This window comes from Cladophialophora immunda, assembly GCF_000835495.1.
Source record: "Cladophialophora immunda strain CBS 83496 unplaced genomic scaffold supercont1.1, whole genome shotgun sequence".
Taxonomy (NCBI): domain Eukaryota; kingdom Fungi; phylum Ascomycota; class Eurotiomycetes; order Chaetothyriales; family Herpotrichiellaceae; genus Cladophialophora; species Cladophialophora immunda.
In genome coordinates this window covers 6148969-6161694 of record NW_015622541.1, presented here as the reverse complement: position 1 = coordinate 6161694, position 12726 = coordinate 6148969, and the positions used below count along the sequence as shown (strand labels likewise).

At 55.6% G+C, this 12726-nt stretch overlaps 3 protein-coding genes across 4 annotated transcripts; all 3 read left to right on the top strand.

Annotated features, from left to right (window-relative positions):
- Positions 1-121: 121 nt before the first annotated feature.
- On the top strand, positions 122-958 carry PV07_01802 (uncharacterized protein; the record flags this gene model as incomplete). The annotated part of the gene is made up of 1 exon (XM_016388370.1): positions 122-958. One exon carries the CDS (start codon positions 122-124, stop codon positions 956-958), a length of 837 nt encoding a protein of 278 aa, XP_016255298.1.
- A 494-nt stretch (positions 959-1452) lies between these two features.
- On the top strand, positions 1453-3649 carry PV07_01801 (uncharacterized protein). The gene is made up of 2 exons (XM_016388369.1): positions 1453-2611; positions 2699-3649. The coding sequence occupies exons 1-2, from the start codon at positions 1978-1980 to the stop codon at positions 2875-2877; spliced, it is 813 nt and encodes a 270-aa protein (XP_016255297.1). The 5' UTR covers positions 1453-1977; the 3' UTR covers positions 2878-3649.
- A 357-nt stretch (positions 3650-4006) lies between these two features.
- Positions 4007-8409, top strand: PV07_01800. Of its 2 annotated transcripts, XM_016388368.1 has the most exons (6): positions 4007-4862; positions 5101-5309; positions 5365-5462; positions 5520-5695; positions 5748-6003; positions 6053-8409. In XM_016388368.1, exons 1-6 carry the CDS (start codon positions 4794-4796, stop codon positions 8164-8166), a joined length of 2922 nt encoding a protein of 973 aa, XP_016255296.1. In that variant the 5' UTR covers positions 4007-4793; the 3' UTR covers positions 8167-8409. The 2 variants fall into 2 exon arrangements, with proteins under 2 accessions (XP_016255296.1, XP_016255295.1); XM_016388367.1 differs by having other exon boundaries at positions 4007-5309.
- The last annotated feature ends 4317 nt before the right edge of the window (positions 8410-12726 follow it).

The following is a 12726-nucleotide window of genomic DNA, read 5'->3' as shown; positions in this document are numbered from 1 at the left end:
GGCGGACGAGAGCAATATGCGAAAGGTCACCGAGACAATGAAGAGATAAATCGAACATCCTTCCGTTGCTGGATGCCCTCGATTGTGTCAAATCTCCTGTTGTATCATTTCGATCGTCGACATGACAGGCTACGGAACGCTCAGGGTCATTTCAAAGGGCCCGGTTGTGCGAGCCGTCTTCGACAATCCTCCCATCAACATCCTCGATCACAAAGTCTTTTTCGATTTACATGCATTCTTGACCAGCCTCAAGGAAGACTCAAACCCCCCAAAGGTTGTGATATTTTCGTCGGCCAACCCGAAGTTCTTCTTTTCCCATTTCGACCTTCATATCCTTAGCGAATCGTCACCCCTGCCGCAGCCTCTTGTTCCTGAAGAAGTCACCAGGAAATTTGTCGAGAGTGCTCGCATGATGTCGAATATGGGTGTGGTGTTCATTGCGGAAATATCCGGACAATCTTTGGGTGCGGGTAATGAGATACTTCTTCAAATGGACATGCGGTTTGCGGCCGCCGGAACGAAGCTCGGCAGTCTCGAAATAGGGTTGGGCTTGCTACACGCAGGTGGAGGCAGCCAATATCTCACAAAACTTATCGGGCGCGGGCGTGCGCTGGAATATCTTCTGTCAGCAAACACAGTAGATGCAGAAACTGCTGAGCGCATTGGGTGGGTGAACAAATCATTTCCCTCAGTCAACGAGATGACAGTCTACGTCGACAAACTGGCGCATCGCATTGCTTCCTTCCCAGCCACGGCGTTGGCAGCCACAAAAGACTCGGTGAACGAGCAAGCGCCGTCAGAGGATGCACTCAACCGAGACATTGGCAGGATTACAGCACTTGGGCAGACTCCCGAAGCACAGATGGCTTTGGCCAAGTTTTTGGAACTTGGAAACGATCAGCAACCGGGACCTTGGGAAGACGGTCTAAATGATAATTTGCTCAAACTGTGGCAGTGATAGGGGATATGTAGGTAGTTTTGGGGATAGCCAGAAGCAAATCAACCAAGCTGCGCCACGGCCCGGCGACGAAAGTGATGGTTTACATGAGCTCATTGTACCGCGTAAAGCGCATATAAAGAGGATCGACGAACTTGATATCTAGGTATGCAAGGCACTGTCCGGGCCCAATACGGGTCAGAATACGACAAAGCGTACCGAGTATTTGATGACGCATTATCTTCCAATGGCATTGTAAAAGAAGGTAAGGGGACAAGCCTAGGATTCTGGAGATGATATTCCGTTCAGAACTAGTCATACCAGCTCGCAAGATACCTATTGTGACGAGCAGGACTGTGACCGCAGCACCGAGTCTTGCGATTGCAGTCGGGAAGTAGGCGATGAAACGAGGGATCCGGATTGAGTGAGAGCCGCGGTACGCCACCGTGGGACGACGCAGAGAGTCTGGGGTAAGCCCAACCTCCTTGACACGCAACCTTCCCCTCGGTTTCAGCGTAACTATTTATGTGCGAGGTCTTCCAACAGCAGCACGAGACTCTTCGCCTTCGCGTTCCAACGACATATTCTCCTACTATTCGATTGCGCCGCTAGAATCAGAGCCTGGATTCCCCTCTCCCCACGATCGGTCGACGGGATCTCAAGCAAGCGGTTTACGACATTGACTGAACTTGTCGTCAATTTTCGCGGCTTGTTCGACAAATCAATAACAAGATCTGCTCACGGCTTAGAACGACATAGACCAAGTGTCGTACCCTTCTCAGGACGAACGCGCTCGCGGAATACGGCATTCCTTTCGCCATACAGGTGAAAGGACATCGCGCATCGGAAACATTGTTCTCCGCTTGTATATCTGATACCTGGTTGGGACGCAACAGCGTGAGGAAGAACAAGAGCAGGAAAGTCCGAGAGTCCGAGAAAACATCCAGTCACAGGGAAAGCCGCAAAATATACCTTGAGGCCGCTATCAGCTCTTGGTATATCGTCAGGCACACGGTTGTGCCGGCAGCTTCGAGGGCGACATGGTTTCCACGAGGCACCATCCCAGACCCTTCCCTGAGCCAGCAACACCCAGCTCAACAACCCGATCCAATGCCACTGACTCGCTCTCCAAGTCGTCCTCCCCTCCACTTTCGGATGACTCAATAACCATTTCGCCGTCCGTTTCTCGAAAGCGCCGATCGAATCGATCCTCTAATGCAAGGTTGTCGTCCTCGTCGACCCACCCTTACTCGCATACCGCACCACCCCTGTTGTTGATCTGGCTGTTCGTTTCCCTTCCCCTGGTTGTATGGGATACAGGCTACATCGCACTCAGGCCACACTCGATGCCGGGAGGGAAATTTCACTCGCCCGTCTGGTCACTGTACGCGCTGTATGGTACGGTGGATTATGTTTATGGCTGGCCGGCGTGGGACGGCCATGTGGGCTTCACAGCGGCACAGGCTTCACTGAATGTCATTGAGACAGTCATGTACATCTACTACCTGAGCACAATATTGAGCATCGGTACAGACGGTCTCCTGAGCTGTCGCACCGTGCACGGATTTTTCCTGGGTGAGAGGGACAAGTCCGTCCGTGGCCCCGGTGTGGCTACGGCTGTCGTCGTCCTCTTCTCCGCTGCTGTGATGACCCTAAGCAAGACCATCCTGTACTGTGCGTGAAACCTGTCAACTCTTTTCCTTCCCCCATTGAGAAGAACATGTGCACGAATTTGTTGATGCTGACAGCTGGACCAAACAGGGCTCAACGAATACTTCTCGAGTTTTGCAAACATTGGCCACAACGACATGTATAATCTTGTCTTCTTGTGGATCATTCCTAATGGTCTCTGGCTGATCTTCCCGGCGTACATGATATACTTGCTCGGAAAAGAGATGGTCGCTGGAATGGAGGGCACTCAAGCAGAAAAGGAAGAGTGATAAGAAGGCCACAGAACGGAGACGATAAATAGACAGCGCAGTCTTTGAGATGATCGAGACGATTTCCGACGTGGCCTTCTCTGCTCGGTCCTTGCGATTGCCGAAGCCACGAGGATTTTTGGAATTGTGCCAAATACGGGATCCCGCTGCTGCTTCCGCGGCGGCGGAAGATGACAGAGGTCTCAGAAAAGCCAAGAGGTCGCGGAATGCCGGAATGGAGTATCTCTCTTAGCCTGATGGCAGCCGTTTACCGGACCTCTTGGGAATACGTCTCAACCACGGAAGAACTTTTTGTGCAACGTGCTTAGGGTTGCAATCATGGACGAGCAGTTTCTTGTCGGGAATCATGACCGACGAAATCTGGCAACCTTCCCGGGTCGGATGGGGAGCAGGGAGCTCTGGAGTCTTGGGTTCACGAGATTAGTTACACCAAGGTTTGCGCTATTTGGAGGAAACGACCGGTGATCAGGGCACGGTGCATTGTGACAACTGCTACGCCCTTGCACCAGGTGAATGTCAGGGGAAAGAGTTGGCGGGGACGATGTTTTGTAAGGATGCATTGTCCTATGCAGCCGAGCATTGTGGATAGTGGAGGGAGGGTGTCTCGGGGGAATGCCAAATACCGTAGGAATCGTTGCAGAGCAAGTGGACGGAAGGAAAGGCCCGGGGAGGGGCATCGACTGGTCACGGTGCAGAGAAGAGCATATAATGTGCTTCAACACAGGGTTACAATTGGCACAGACAGCTATGGAGTATTGACGCCGAACTATCCCTGCGCTGCGTATGTCCGGATGGAATGGCTCCCCAAGAGAGACAACAAATGGGATAAATGTCGGCCATTCAGCGGATCCAGCGAAAGGAGCAGGGCGGCATGGATACATCATTGTTTGCGGGGAGCCATCACGGTCAACAAAATGAATGGTGACACTCATCCGAGAGCGGAGGATCTGCAACCGGCCATGACCATCTGATCCATTGAAATTTTCCATTCAGATCATCCAGCCTCCAGCCTCCAGCCTCCAGCCTCCAGCGGCAGCGAGCTTACGGGAGTAACCAGGCTAGACGGTTGAAGCATAGGCTCCATGCCAAAGTCTGCCAGTGGACAATTTGCGGGGTACAGCATCATTGACGTGACTTGACGAGATGCAGTGATCCTACCACTACCAGCCTCAACCACTCTCCTTCGTTGCTTCGTTGCGTCGCCCTGGCCGTGACATGGGGGATGCAACATTGCCTTCTTCCACATGCCTCTTCAGGCACCGGCAATGCAGGCCTCAAAGTCACAATATGGATCGCCTCCAGGATCGCCACTTGTTGCGTCCAGGTTGTGCATCACAAGGCCTCCACACCTGCTACTCGACACGGCCACCGCCTGGTATGGCATACCGGAGCATGGACCACGTTCATGCCTTTGCTCCTTCCTCATCCATGAGCTCCCCTCCAGCTCCGCCAGCTCCTCGTCTCCTCAGCTCCCCAGCTTGCCCACCCGCCAACGCCAACGCCAACACCACTATTACCACCAGGGTTCCTTCGGAGCTATGTGCCTGCCTGCGCAAGAGAATGGAACAAGGGAACAGAAAGAGACTCTGAATGACATCTACATGGACATGGCCCATACCATCTAGAGCCCGGACGCTCAGTATTCAAATACCCGCGAGCTTCTTCGACTGTCCACTCGTTATTCACTCTTTCTTTCTGTCACCCGCACCTTGTGTCCTCTCCTGCGGTGTGCTCCTTGCCTAAGCCATTCCATCTATTCGCTGTATCAGCCTACTGCCGGCTGTGAGGCCGCTGGCTATCGTTTCGTATCGTCTACTTGGCTGAGCCCCAACAAGAATACCTACGAACTTCCTACTGGTTGACGTCAACACGAGGTTCCGAGAATCAGCCTAATAAGCCCCCAGTGCCCTTGCAAGATGTGGCTTACGGACACGGTTGTGGCGGCTTTGGCGGCTTTGCCTTATCTGCCCCAGATCCAGGCCAGCGTAAGTGCAAGGTCCATTCCGCGCCTTTGTGCACCCCCCGAATAAGCCCAGCGATCCGCGAACAAATGGATTCTATTTCCCTGCCAAATTGTCAGATTTTAAGGGCCCTGGATCTCAGGGTCTGTCAAACGAAAACCCCAAACCCCAAATTATGCCCAGAATGCTTCAACTCATTTCTGCTCTCCTTTTTGTCAATGCTTCTGTACAACTGTCCGACTACTCACAAGCTGTCTTGAAGCCTGTCGAGGCTGCAGATACCATCCTCAAACGACAAGCTGCCCAGCCATTTAACAATGACTACACCGGTCCCATTTGGACGTCGCCCCCAAAGTATCCGTCTCCATGGGGTGCTGGTGCAGGAGATTGGGCTGCAGCCTACGAAAAAGCCCGTGCTTTTGTCAGTGGCTTGACTTTGATGGAGAAGGTCAACCTTACGACCGGTGTTGGGTATGGCTCCGCAAACCTGATATGAGATCCGAAAACTGATTCTTTTTTGGCTCAGCTGGGAATCTGATCGATGTGTGGGAAATACTGGCTCTATCCCACGTATTGGCTTCGAGGCCCTTTGTATGCAGGATGGCCCACTGGGTATTCGTTTCGGTCAGTATTTGAACTTCGCGCAATCCTCAGTGTCCATGGGAACTGACAGGAGAATAGCTGATTATGTCTCTGCTTTTCCCGCTGGTTTGAATGTGGCTGCGACATGGAGCCGTGATCTTGCGAAAGCTCGAGGAGAAGCCATGGGAGCCGAGAACAGAGGCAAAGGCGTTGATGTGCAACTTGGCCCCGTCTGTGGACCCCTCGGCCGCAATCCTGAAGGCGGTCGAAACTGGGTAAGGAAGTCCCTTGACAGGTCAAAGACCTCAGCAAGCTGACTAGCAGTAGGAAGGTTTCAGTCCCGATCCATATCTGACCGGCGCTCTGATCGGTCCCACGATCCAAGGTATCCAAAGCCAAGGGGTCATGGCGTGTACGAAGCATTTCATCGGAAATGAACAGGAACACTTCCGCCAGGTTGGGGAATCCATTGGCTACGGGTACAACATTACTGCCACCCTCAGCTCAAACATTGACGACAAGACCATTCATGAACTCTACCTTTGGCCTTTTGCCGATGCGGTTCGGGCTGGTACAGCTTCAGGTACGTGACGAAACGGTCACCGCAGGAATGCAAACTAACATTGTCCGAGTCATGTGCTCTTATCAGCAGGTGAACAACTCTTATGCCTGTGCCAACTCTTACACCATGAATCACCTTCTCAAGGGTGAGCTCGGATTCCAGGGCTTCGTCATGTCAGACTGGCAAGCTCAACATTCCGGAGTTGGTACAGCCTTGGCTGGGCTCGACATGACCATGCCTGGTGACACCCTCTTCAACACCGGGTATACCTATTGGGGCACTAATCTGACCATTGCTGTGATCAACGGTACTATTCCCGAATGGCGACTGGACGATATGGCCACAAGAATCATGGCAGGTTACTACTATGTCGGCCGTGACTCTGCTAGGGTTCCGACCAACTTCTATGCGTGGGGCCAGGACACTTACGGACACGCTTCTGCCGCTGATCTCAATTCCCCTCTTGTCATCGTCAACGAACACCTGAATGTCCAAGACGAACATCGCAATATCATCAGACAGATTGGCCAGGCCTCGAATGTCCTTCTGAAGAACAACGGTGGCCTTCCACTGACGGGCCAGGAGAAACAAGTTGCCGTGATCGGTTACGACGCGTGTGGCAACCCATGGGGCCCCAATGGTTGTCCAAACCGTCAATGCAACAATGGAACCTTGGCCATGGCTTACGGTAGCGGCACCTGCGAATTTCCGTATCTGGTGACACCAGAACAAGCCATCCAGCAGTATGTTCTGACAAATACTGATTCCGAGGTCTTTACCATCTGCGACAACTACGCCGACTCTCAGATCCAGAGCCTTGCCACTCAAGCGGATGTGGCCATTGTTTTTGCAAACGCCGACTCCGGCGAAGGATTCATCACCATCGACGGCAACACTGGTGATCGCAATAATTTGTCCCTTTGGGAAGGAGCGGATCGCCTGATTAACAATGTGACCAAGTATAACAATAATACTATCGTGGTCATGCACACCGTGGGCGCTGTCAATGTTTCCGCATGGTACGATAACGAAAACGTCACTGCCATCCTATGGGCTGGTCTGCCCGGCCAAGAGAGCGGCAATGCTCTCGTCGATGTCCTCTACGGCCTCGTCAATCCTGGTGGAAAACTGCCCTTCAGCATTGCGCGGAATCGGGACGACTATGGCACAGATGTCCTCTACGAACCCAACAACGGACAGTTTGATGCTCCTCAGGTCCTCTTCTCCGAGGGTGTGTTCATCGATTATCGACGCCTCGACGCGGCTGGGATCGAGCCAATATATGAATTTGGATTTGGCCTCAGTTATACTACCTTTGAATATTCGAACCTGGTGATCACTCCTGGAAACCCAGCACCATATGCTCCCGCCAGTGGATTGACAGGGCCTGCCCCAGTCTTGGGTAACGCATCCACGGATCCATCACTGTACCTCTTCCCCAATGCCAGCATCCCTTATCGCTACTACGAGTTCATCTACCCATACCTTAACACTACCGACCTTGAGGCTGCGTCCGACGATCCCGATTATGGCCTGCCCACGGATCAGTATGTCCCTGCTGGCGCCACCGATGGCTCGCCGCAACCTATTCAGCCTGCCGGAGGTGGTCCTGGCGGAAATCCTCTCCTCTACGAGGTTGTCGCGACGGTGACCGCAACAATTACCAACACAGGGGATGTCGTTGGTGATGAGGTCGCGCAACTGTATGTTTTCCTTGGGGAGGGTGAACCACCGAAAGTTCTTCGTGGATTCGACCGCCTGACAATTGCACCGGGTGAGTCAGCGACGTTTACCGCCGAGCTCACTCGCCGTGACGTGTGTGTCTGGGATACGACGGTTCAGAACTGGGTGGAGGTGAGCAACCCAACCATTTACGTGGGTGCTTCGAGCAGAAATCTGCCGCTATCAGGCACCCTACCCAACGGCGCTTCCCCCGGTGGTCCATCGCCATCGCCGCCTGCTGGTCCCAGTGGATACAGTTCACCTCCAGCCGGCCCGTCATCCAGCTATGGTGCCCCTACATATTCGTGGAGCTCGGGTTATGGACATCCCACTGGGCCGCCGGTATCTCAAATCTCCGACGGACAACCCCAAGTTATCAGTCAGATTTCGGACGGGCAGCCCCAGTGGGGAGCTCCTGTGACGCAGATCTCGGATGGTCAACCTCAGGCTACGACGGCATGATTTGATGATGAAGTATGGGGTGAACATGGTATGCATAAAATAGTGTATGGTTTTGGTCAGCAAATGCCGATAAAACTTGATATGGGCTTTGAAATTGATAGCCTTAGCATGAACATTTTCGGACAGAGGGGTTTGCTGCAGAGGGGCTGGGATGCACTCAGCCGAGCATGCGTGAGAGGTAGAGCACTAATGGAGATAAAAGCAACAGTTGCAAATAGACGAACTTAACAAAACGATGAAGACCATTCACGAATATGAGAACGATGAGTCCAAGGTATTACAATATAAGGGTGTGCCGAGCTCAGCCTGGTGTGCGGGTCCTGGTACAGCGAGTTTACGAGCATGGATCCCTGATAGGATCGTGATGGGGTCTGTGGGTCCCACAAAGTCATGGCGTCATGGACTCGATGCTGTCGGGCTTCTGTAGAGACCTATGTAGGATATGCTGTGTGGTGAGGGCAGCTACAGAGGTGTCTGGCTCGCTAGGTAGTATGTACATGATCCCTCCAACTTTGCTTCTCTGGATCCTGATATGGTATTGACGGACCTTGTTGGCTAATAATTGGCTCGCTTTACTTTCGAGCTTGCTAGCCTGGTCCCCTGGCTTGGTTGGCAAGGGTACTCAGTATCTGGAAAGGGGATCTAGCCTCGTCTTTGGCGCCTTTACCACAATACCTGGTGCACAACCTCCTCCCCCGCCTGTCTATATCCCTCTCCCCCGGGAGCTGTACAATCATGCCCGCAAGATTCAAAAAGGCAGGCCGCAACCAGCCACCCGGCCCGCGGGTGCTGTACTGGTTCCGCACGGACCTGCGCCTCCACGACTCGCCGGCGCTCACGCACGCCCTGTCTCTCAACCCCTCCGCCTTGATCCCGCTGTGGACGTGGGACCCCCACTACGTGTACCGCCAGCGCGGGGCGGCGAACCGGTGGCACTTCCTGGTGGAAAGCATGCGCGATCTGTCGCACGGCCTGGCCGCGCTGAACCCCCGGCAGAAGCTGTTCGTGGTGCGCGCCCCCGCCGGGCCCGCGACGACCATGGCCGCGCTCCTGCGCCGGTGGGCGATCGACGTGCTCGTCTTCGAGACGGACACGGACGCCTACGCGCGCGTGCGGGACCGCGAGGTCGCCGCCGTCGCGCGGGACCTGGGCGTGCAGGTCGTGAGCGTGCCCGGACGGACGCTCTTCGACCCCGAGCACGTCGTCCGCGCGAACGCCGGGAAGCCCACCATGAGCATGGCCCAGCTGGTCAAGGCCGTGGAGAAAATCGGCGGCGGCGTCCCCGCGAAGCCGCTCCAGAGACCCGACAGCTTGCCGGATCCTTTGGATGAGAGCGAGATGGATCTGTCGGACCTCGAACAGGGATTGTCTGGCCACGGAGAGCGAGGACCGGGTCAAGCAACCCCCAAATGGCCAGGTGTCGACGGGATGGATTATAATGCCGTTCAAAGAACGCTGGGCCTCGAGAAAGACACGCAGTACTCCTCCGGCCTCATGGGGCCAGACCGCAACTTTTCGATCCCGACCCTGGAGGAAATGGGCATCGACCCGTCCTCGGTGACGACGCCGCACAAAGGCGGCGAAACCGCCGGGCTGGCGCTCCTCGCACAGCATGTCGCCGATGAAGAGTACATCTCCACGTTCGAGAAGCCGGCGACCGCACCGACGGCGTTCGACCCCGCCGCCACGACGCTGCTGAGTCCGCACATGCATTTCGGCACCGTCTCGTGTCGCCAATTCTGGTGGGACGTGCAGGCCGTCGTGGACAGGCGGCGCAAGGCGAAGAAGCCCGTCAGCGGCCGGCCCGTCAACATCCCCGGCCAACTGCTCTTCCGCGACATGTACTTCGCGGCGCACGCGCAGGTGGGCGCCCCCTTTGGCCAGACGGTCGGCAACCCCGTCGCGAGATTCATTCCCTGGCACCTGCCGTCGCGGTACACGACCGACCCGGACGGGCGGCCGGTCAGCGACGGCACGTACGTCGTGGACGATGCCCAGGCCGAGGAGCACTTCCAGCGCTGGAAGTACGGGCGCACGGGCTTCCCCTGGATCGACGCCCTGATGCGCCAGCTGAGGCGCGAGGGCTGGATCCACCACCTCGGCCGCCACGCCGTCGCGTGCTTCCTGACCCGCGGGGGCTGCTACGTCTCGTGGGAGCGCGGCGCCGAGGTCTTCGAGGAGTGGCTGGTCGACCACGAGGTCGCGTGCAACGCCGGCAACTGGATGTGGCTGTCCTGCACCGCCTTCTTCAGCCAGTTCTTCCGCTGCTACTCCCCCGTCAGCTTCCCCAAGAAGTGGGACCCCGAGGGCGCGTTCGTGCGGCGGTACGTCCCCGAGCTGGCGGCGTTCGACAAGAAGTACATCTACGAGCCGCACAAGGCGCCCATCGCGGATCAGAAGAGCTGGGGCTGTCTGATCCGGGGGGATGGGAGCGGGGAGACCGAGGACGGGGAGTACCAGCTCTACCCGAAGCCGATGTTTGACTTTAACGAGAGGAGGCAGGTTTGCCTCGATCGGATGAAGCAGGCTTATGACGTGGGCCTGTTTGGCGACGACGAGAGGGTGATCAACGGGGAATGGAAGGAGATGTTTGGTGTCAAGGATTCGGGCGGCGCGTCCAGGGAGGAGGCGAATGGCGAAGTGTCAAGTGGTGAAAAGCGGGCAAGAGATGACGACCATGACGACGATGAACACCCGGAGGATGATGTCAAGGAAGACACTCGCTCTAGTAACGAGAGTCATGATGGCCGTCGTGGCAGGAGGAAGGCGGTAAAGCGAGGCAGCGGGAAGGAAGGCAAGCAGCAGCGAACTCTAGACAAGATGGTGAATCGAAACAAGCCGTAGGGGGGAAGATCTGATTGTGGATGGTTCTCAAGGCATATACTGGCTGCATCGGTTGGTGTTGGTCGGACGACAACCGCCCATGCGGGTCTCAACCACGGTAAAATATTGGTAAAAGCTCTTGAATTTGGCGTTTCATAGCAGCCTTCAGAGACCTTCTGGTCAGTGATCCCACATCAGGAACAAAACTCCTCAAAAGAGTGTCCATGCAATATCACCCAGCTTTACCGAGGAGCGGTTCCAGAGTGGCGTGGGTGGTGGTACCTCGCCATTGACATCAGGCGCGGTACGCATCAAGCCTCCTACAGGCTCGGACGCGCTTCTGGGCCTTTTTTGACCGTGATCTTGTGGAAGTTGATCAGAACCGCCGACCACCCGGTGGGATGGCCGTCCACGACACTCAGCGCGCGGCGCAGGGTGGGAAAGACAATCCCGTCCACTTTCCTCGGGTCGAAGACGTAGTGCGCCACGGTCCCGGACCCCGGGACGACGTCGACCGTGTAGTCGAGCCGCCTCAGCCGGTATCGCGGGTCGAAGTAGAACTTCTGCACCCTGCAATGGGTGGCGAAGTCGGCCGGGTGCGTCACCTCCAGCACGCGCCACGTCTCGCCGCCCTCGCTGTGGCCCTCGAGCTCCCTCGTCGAGATCCCCGGCCAGGCGAAGTAGAACGGCGTCACGATGTAGTTCCACACCGCGTAGCCGTTGAAGTACAGGAGATCCAGGTCGTCCCAGGGGGTGGCCACCACGTGCCCTTCAAAGTGTCGGGACGGGTCGCTGCGCGAGAGGACGACGCTGCCGTTCGGCCGCTCTACCGACAGGTGCTGTGGCGTCCAGATCCAGCGCAGGTGTGGCCCGTCCAAGCGGGCGCCGAAGTTGTAGAAGATGACCCGTGGCCTTTTGACGTCGACGTAGCCCGTCATCAGGCGACGGTTCGGGTAGCCCTTCTTCGCCCAGAAGGAGCCGGAAACGTCGGCGACAATTTCAACCCATTCGATCTGTTCGAAGCGGTCTGCCCCTCCGGCAGCGTTGAGCACCGCGTTCAACAAGTTCGGCCTGTAGGAAAATCAATCGGAGTTCCCGCTCGCTCTCAGGATGAAGGGTACTTTTCGGGTTGCGGCTGAGCCATTGCCAGCTTGTCTGAATGTCCAAGTATGATGGAAACGACCTTCGACAGATTTCGTTTTTTTTTTGTCTTCGCTGTGGGTGGGTGGTCTGGAGGCCACGACATCTATATTCTGCTTTGATGGAATCGAACAACTGATTACTCAACGACGGCTGCTTCGCTGGGTGCCCAGCCAATTGAGGATGCCGGAATGCGTCATCCACCATGAAAAGGACCGAATAGACTGCTCTGTGTCGAGATCGGCGGAGATGAAAGTTCGAATCAAACGAGGGCGTCATGGCTGTTTCAACCTGGTGATGAGAAGAGTAAACCTTACGTCCTCGGAAAGGGTCAAATAGTAATCGTAAAGCGACCACTTAGGCCTCCAGCTCGCCATCCCGCGCAAGCCTTGGCCGAGTAGCAGGTGTACACTGGGTGTCCCTCATTCATGTTGTTCTGGATTTCAAACAAACCGGCGTTCAGGAGTGATGGAGATGACGATCACCACATCGGGAAGAAAAGCTGTATCTGCCGGAATGCGGGATGTGGTGGCCGGATGGATTCACAGTCAGCATGCACTTTTCCAGATATATCAAAAATTGGCACGTTCGACACAG

Coding starts and splice junctions, on each gene's coding strand:
- PV07_01800 (XM_016388367.1), top strand. CDS start 5,014: ATGCCCAGAATGCTTCAACTCATTTCTGCTCTCCTTTTTGTCAATGCT. Junction 5,310..5,364: donor AACCTTACGACCGGTGTTGG/GTATGGCTCCGC, acceptor TTTTTGGCTCAG/CTGGGAATCTGATCGATGTG. Junction 5,463..5,519: donor CCCACTGGGTATTCGTTTCG/GTCAGTATTTGA, acceptor ACAGGAGAATAG/CTGATTATGTCTCTGCTTTT.
- PV07_01801 (XM_016388369.1), top strand. CDS start 1,978: ATGGTTTCCACGAGGCACCATCCCAGACCCTTCCCTGAGCCAGCAACA. Junction 2,612..2,698: donor AAGCAAGACCATCCTGTACT/GTGCGTGAAACC, acceptor TGGACCAAACAG/GGCTCAACGAATACTTCTCG.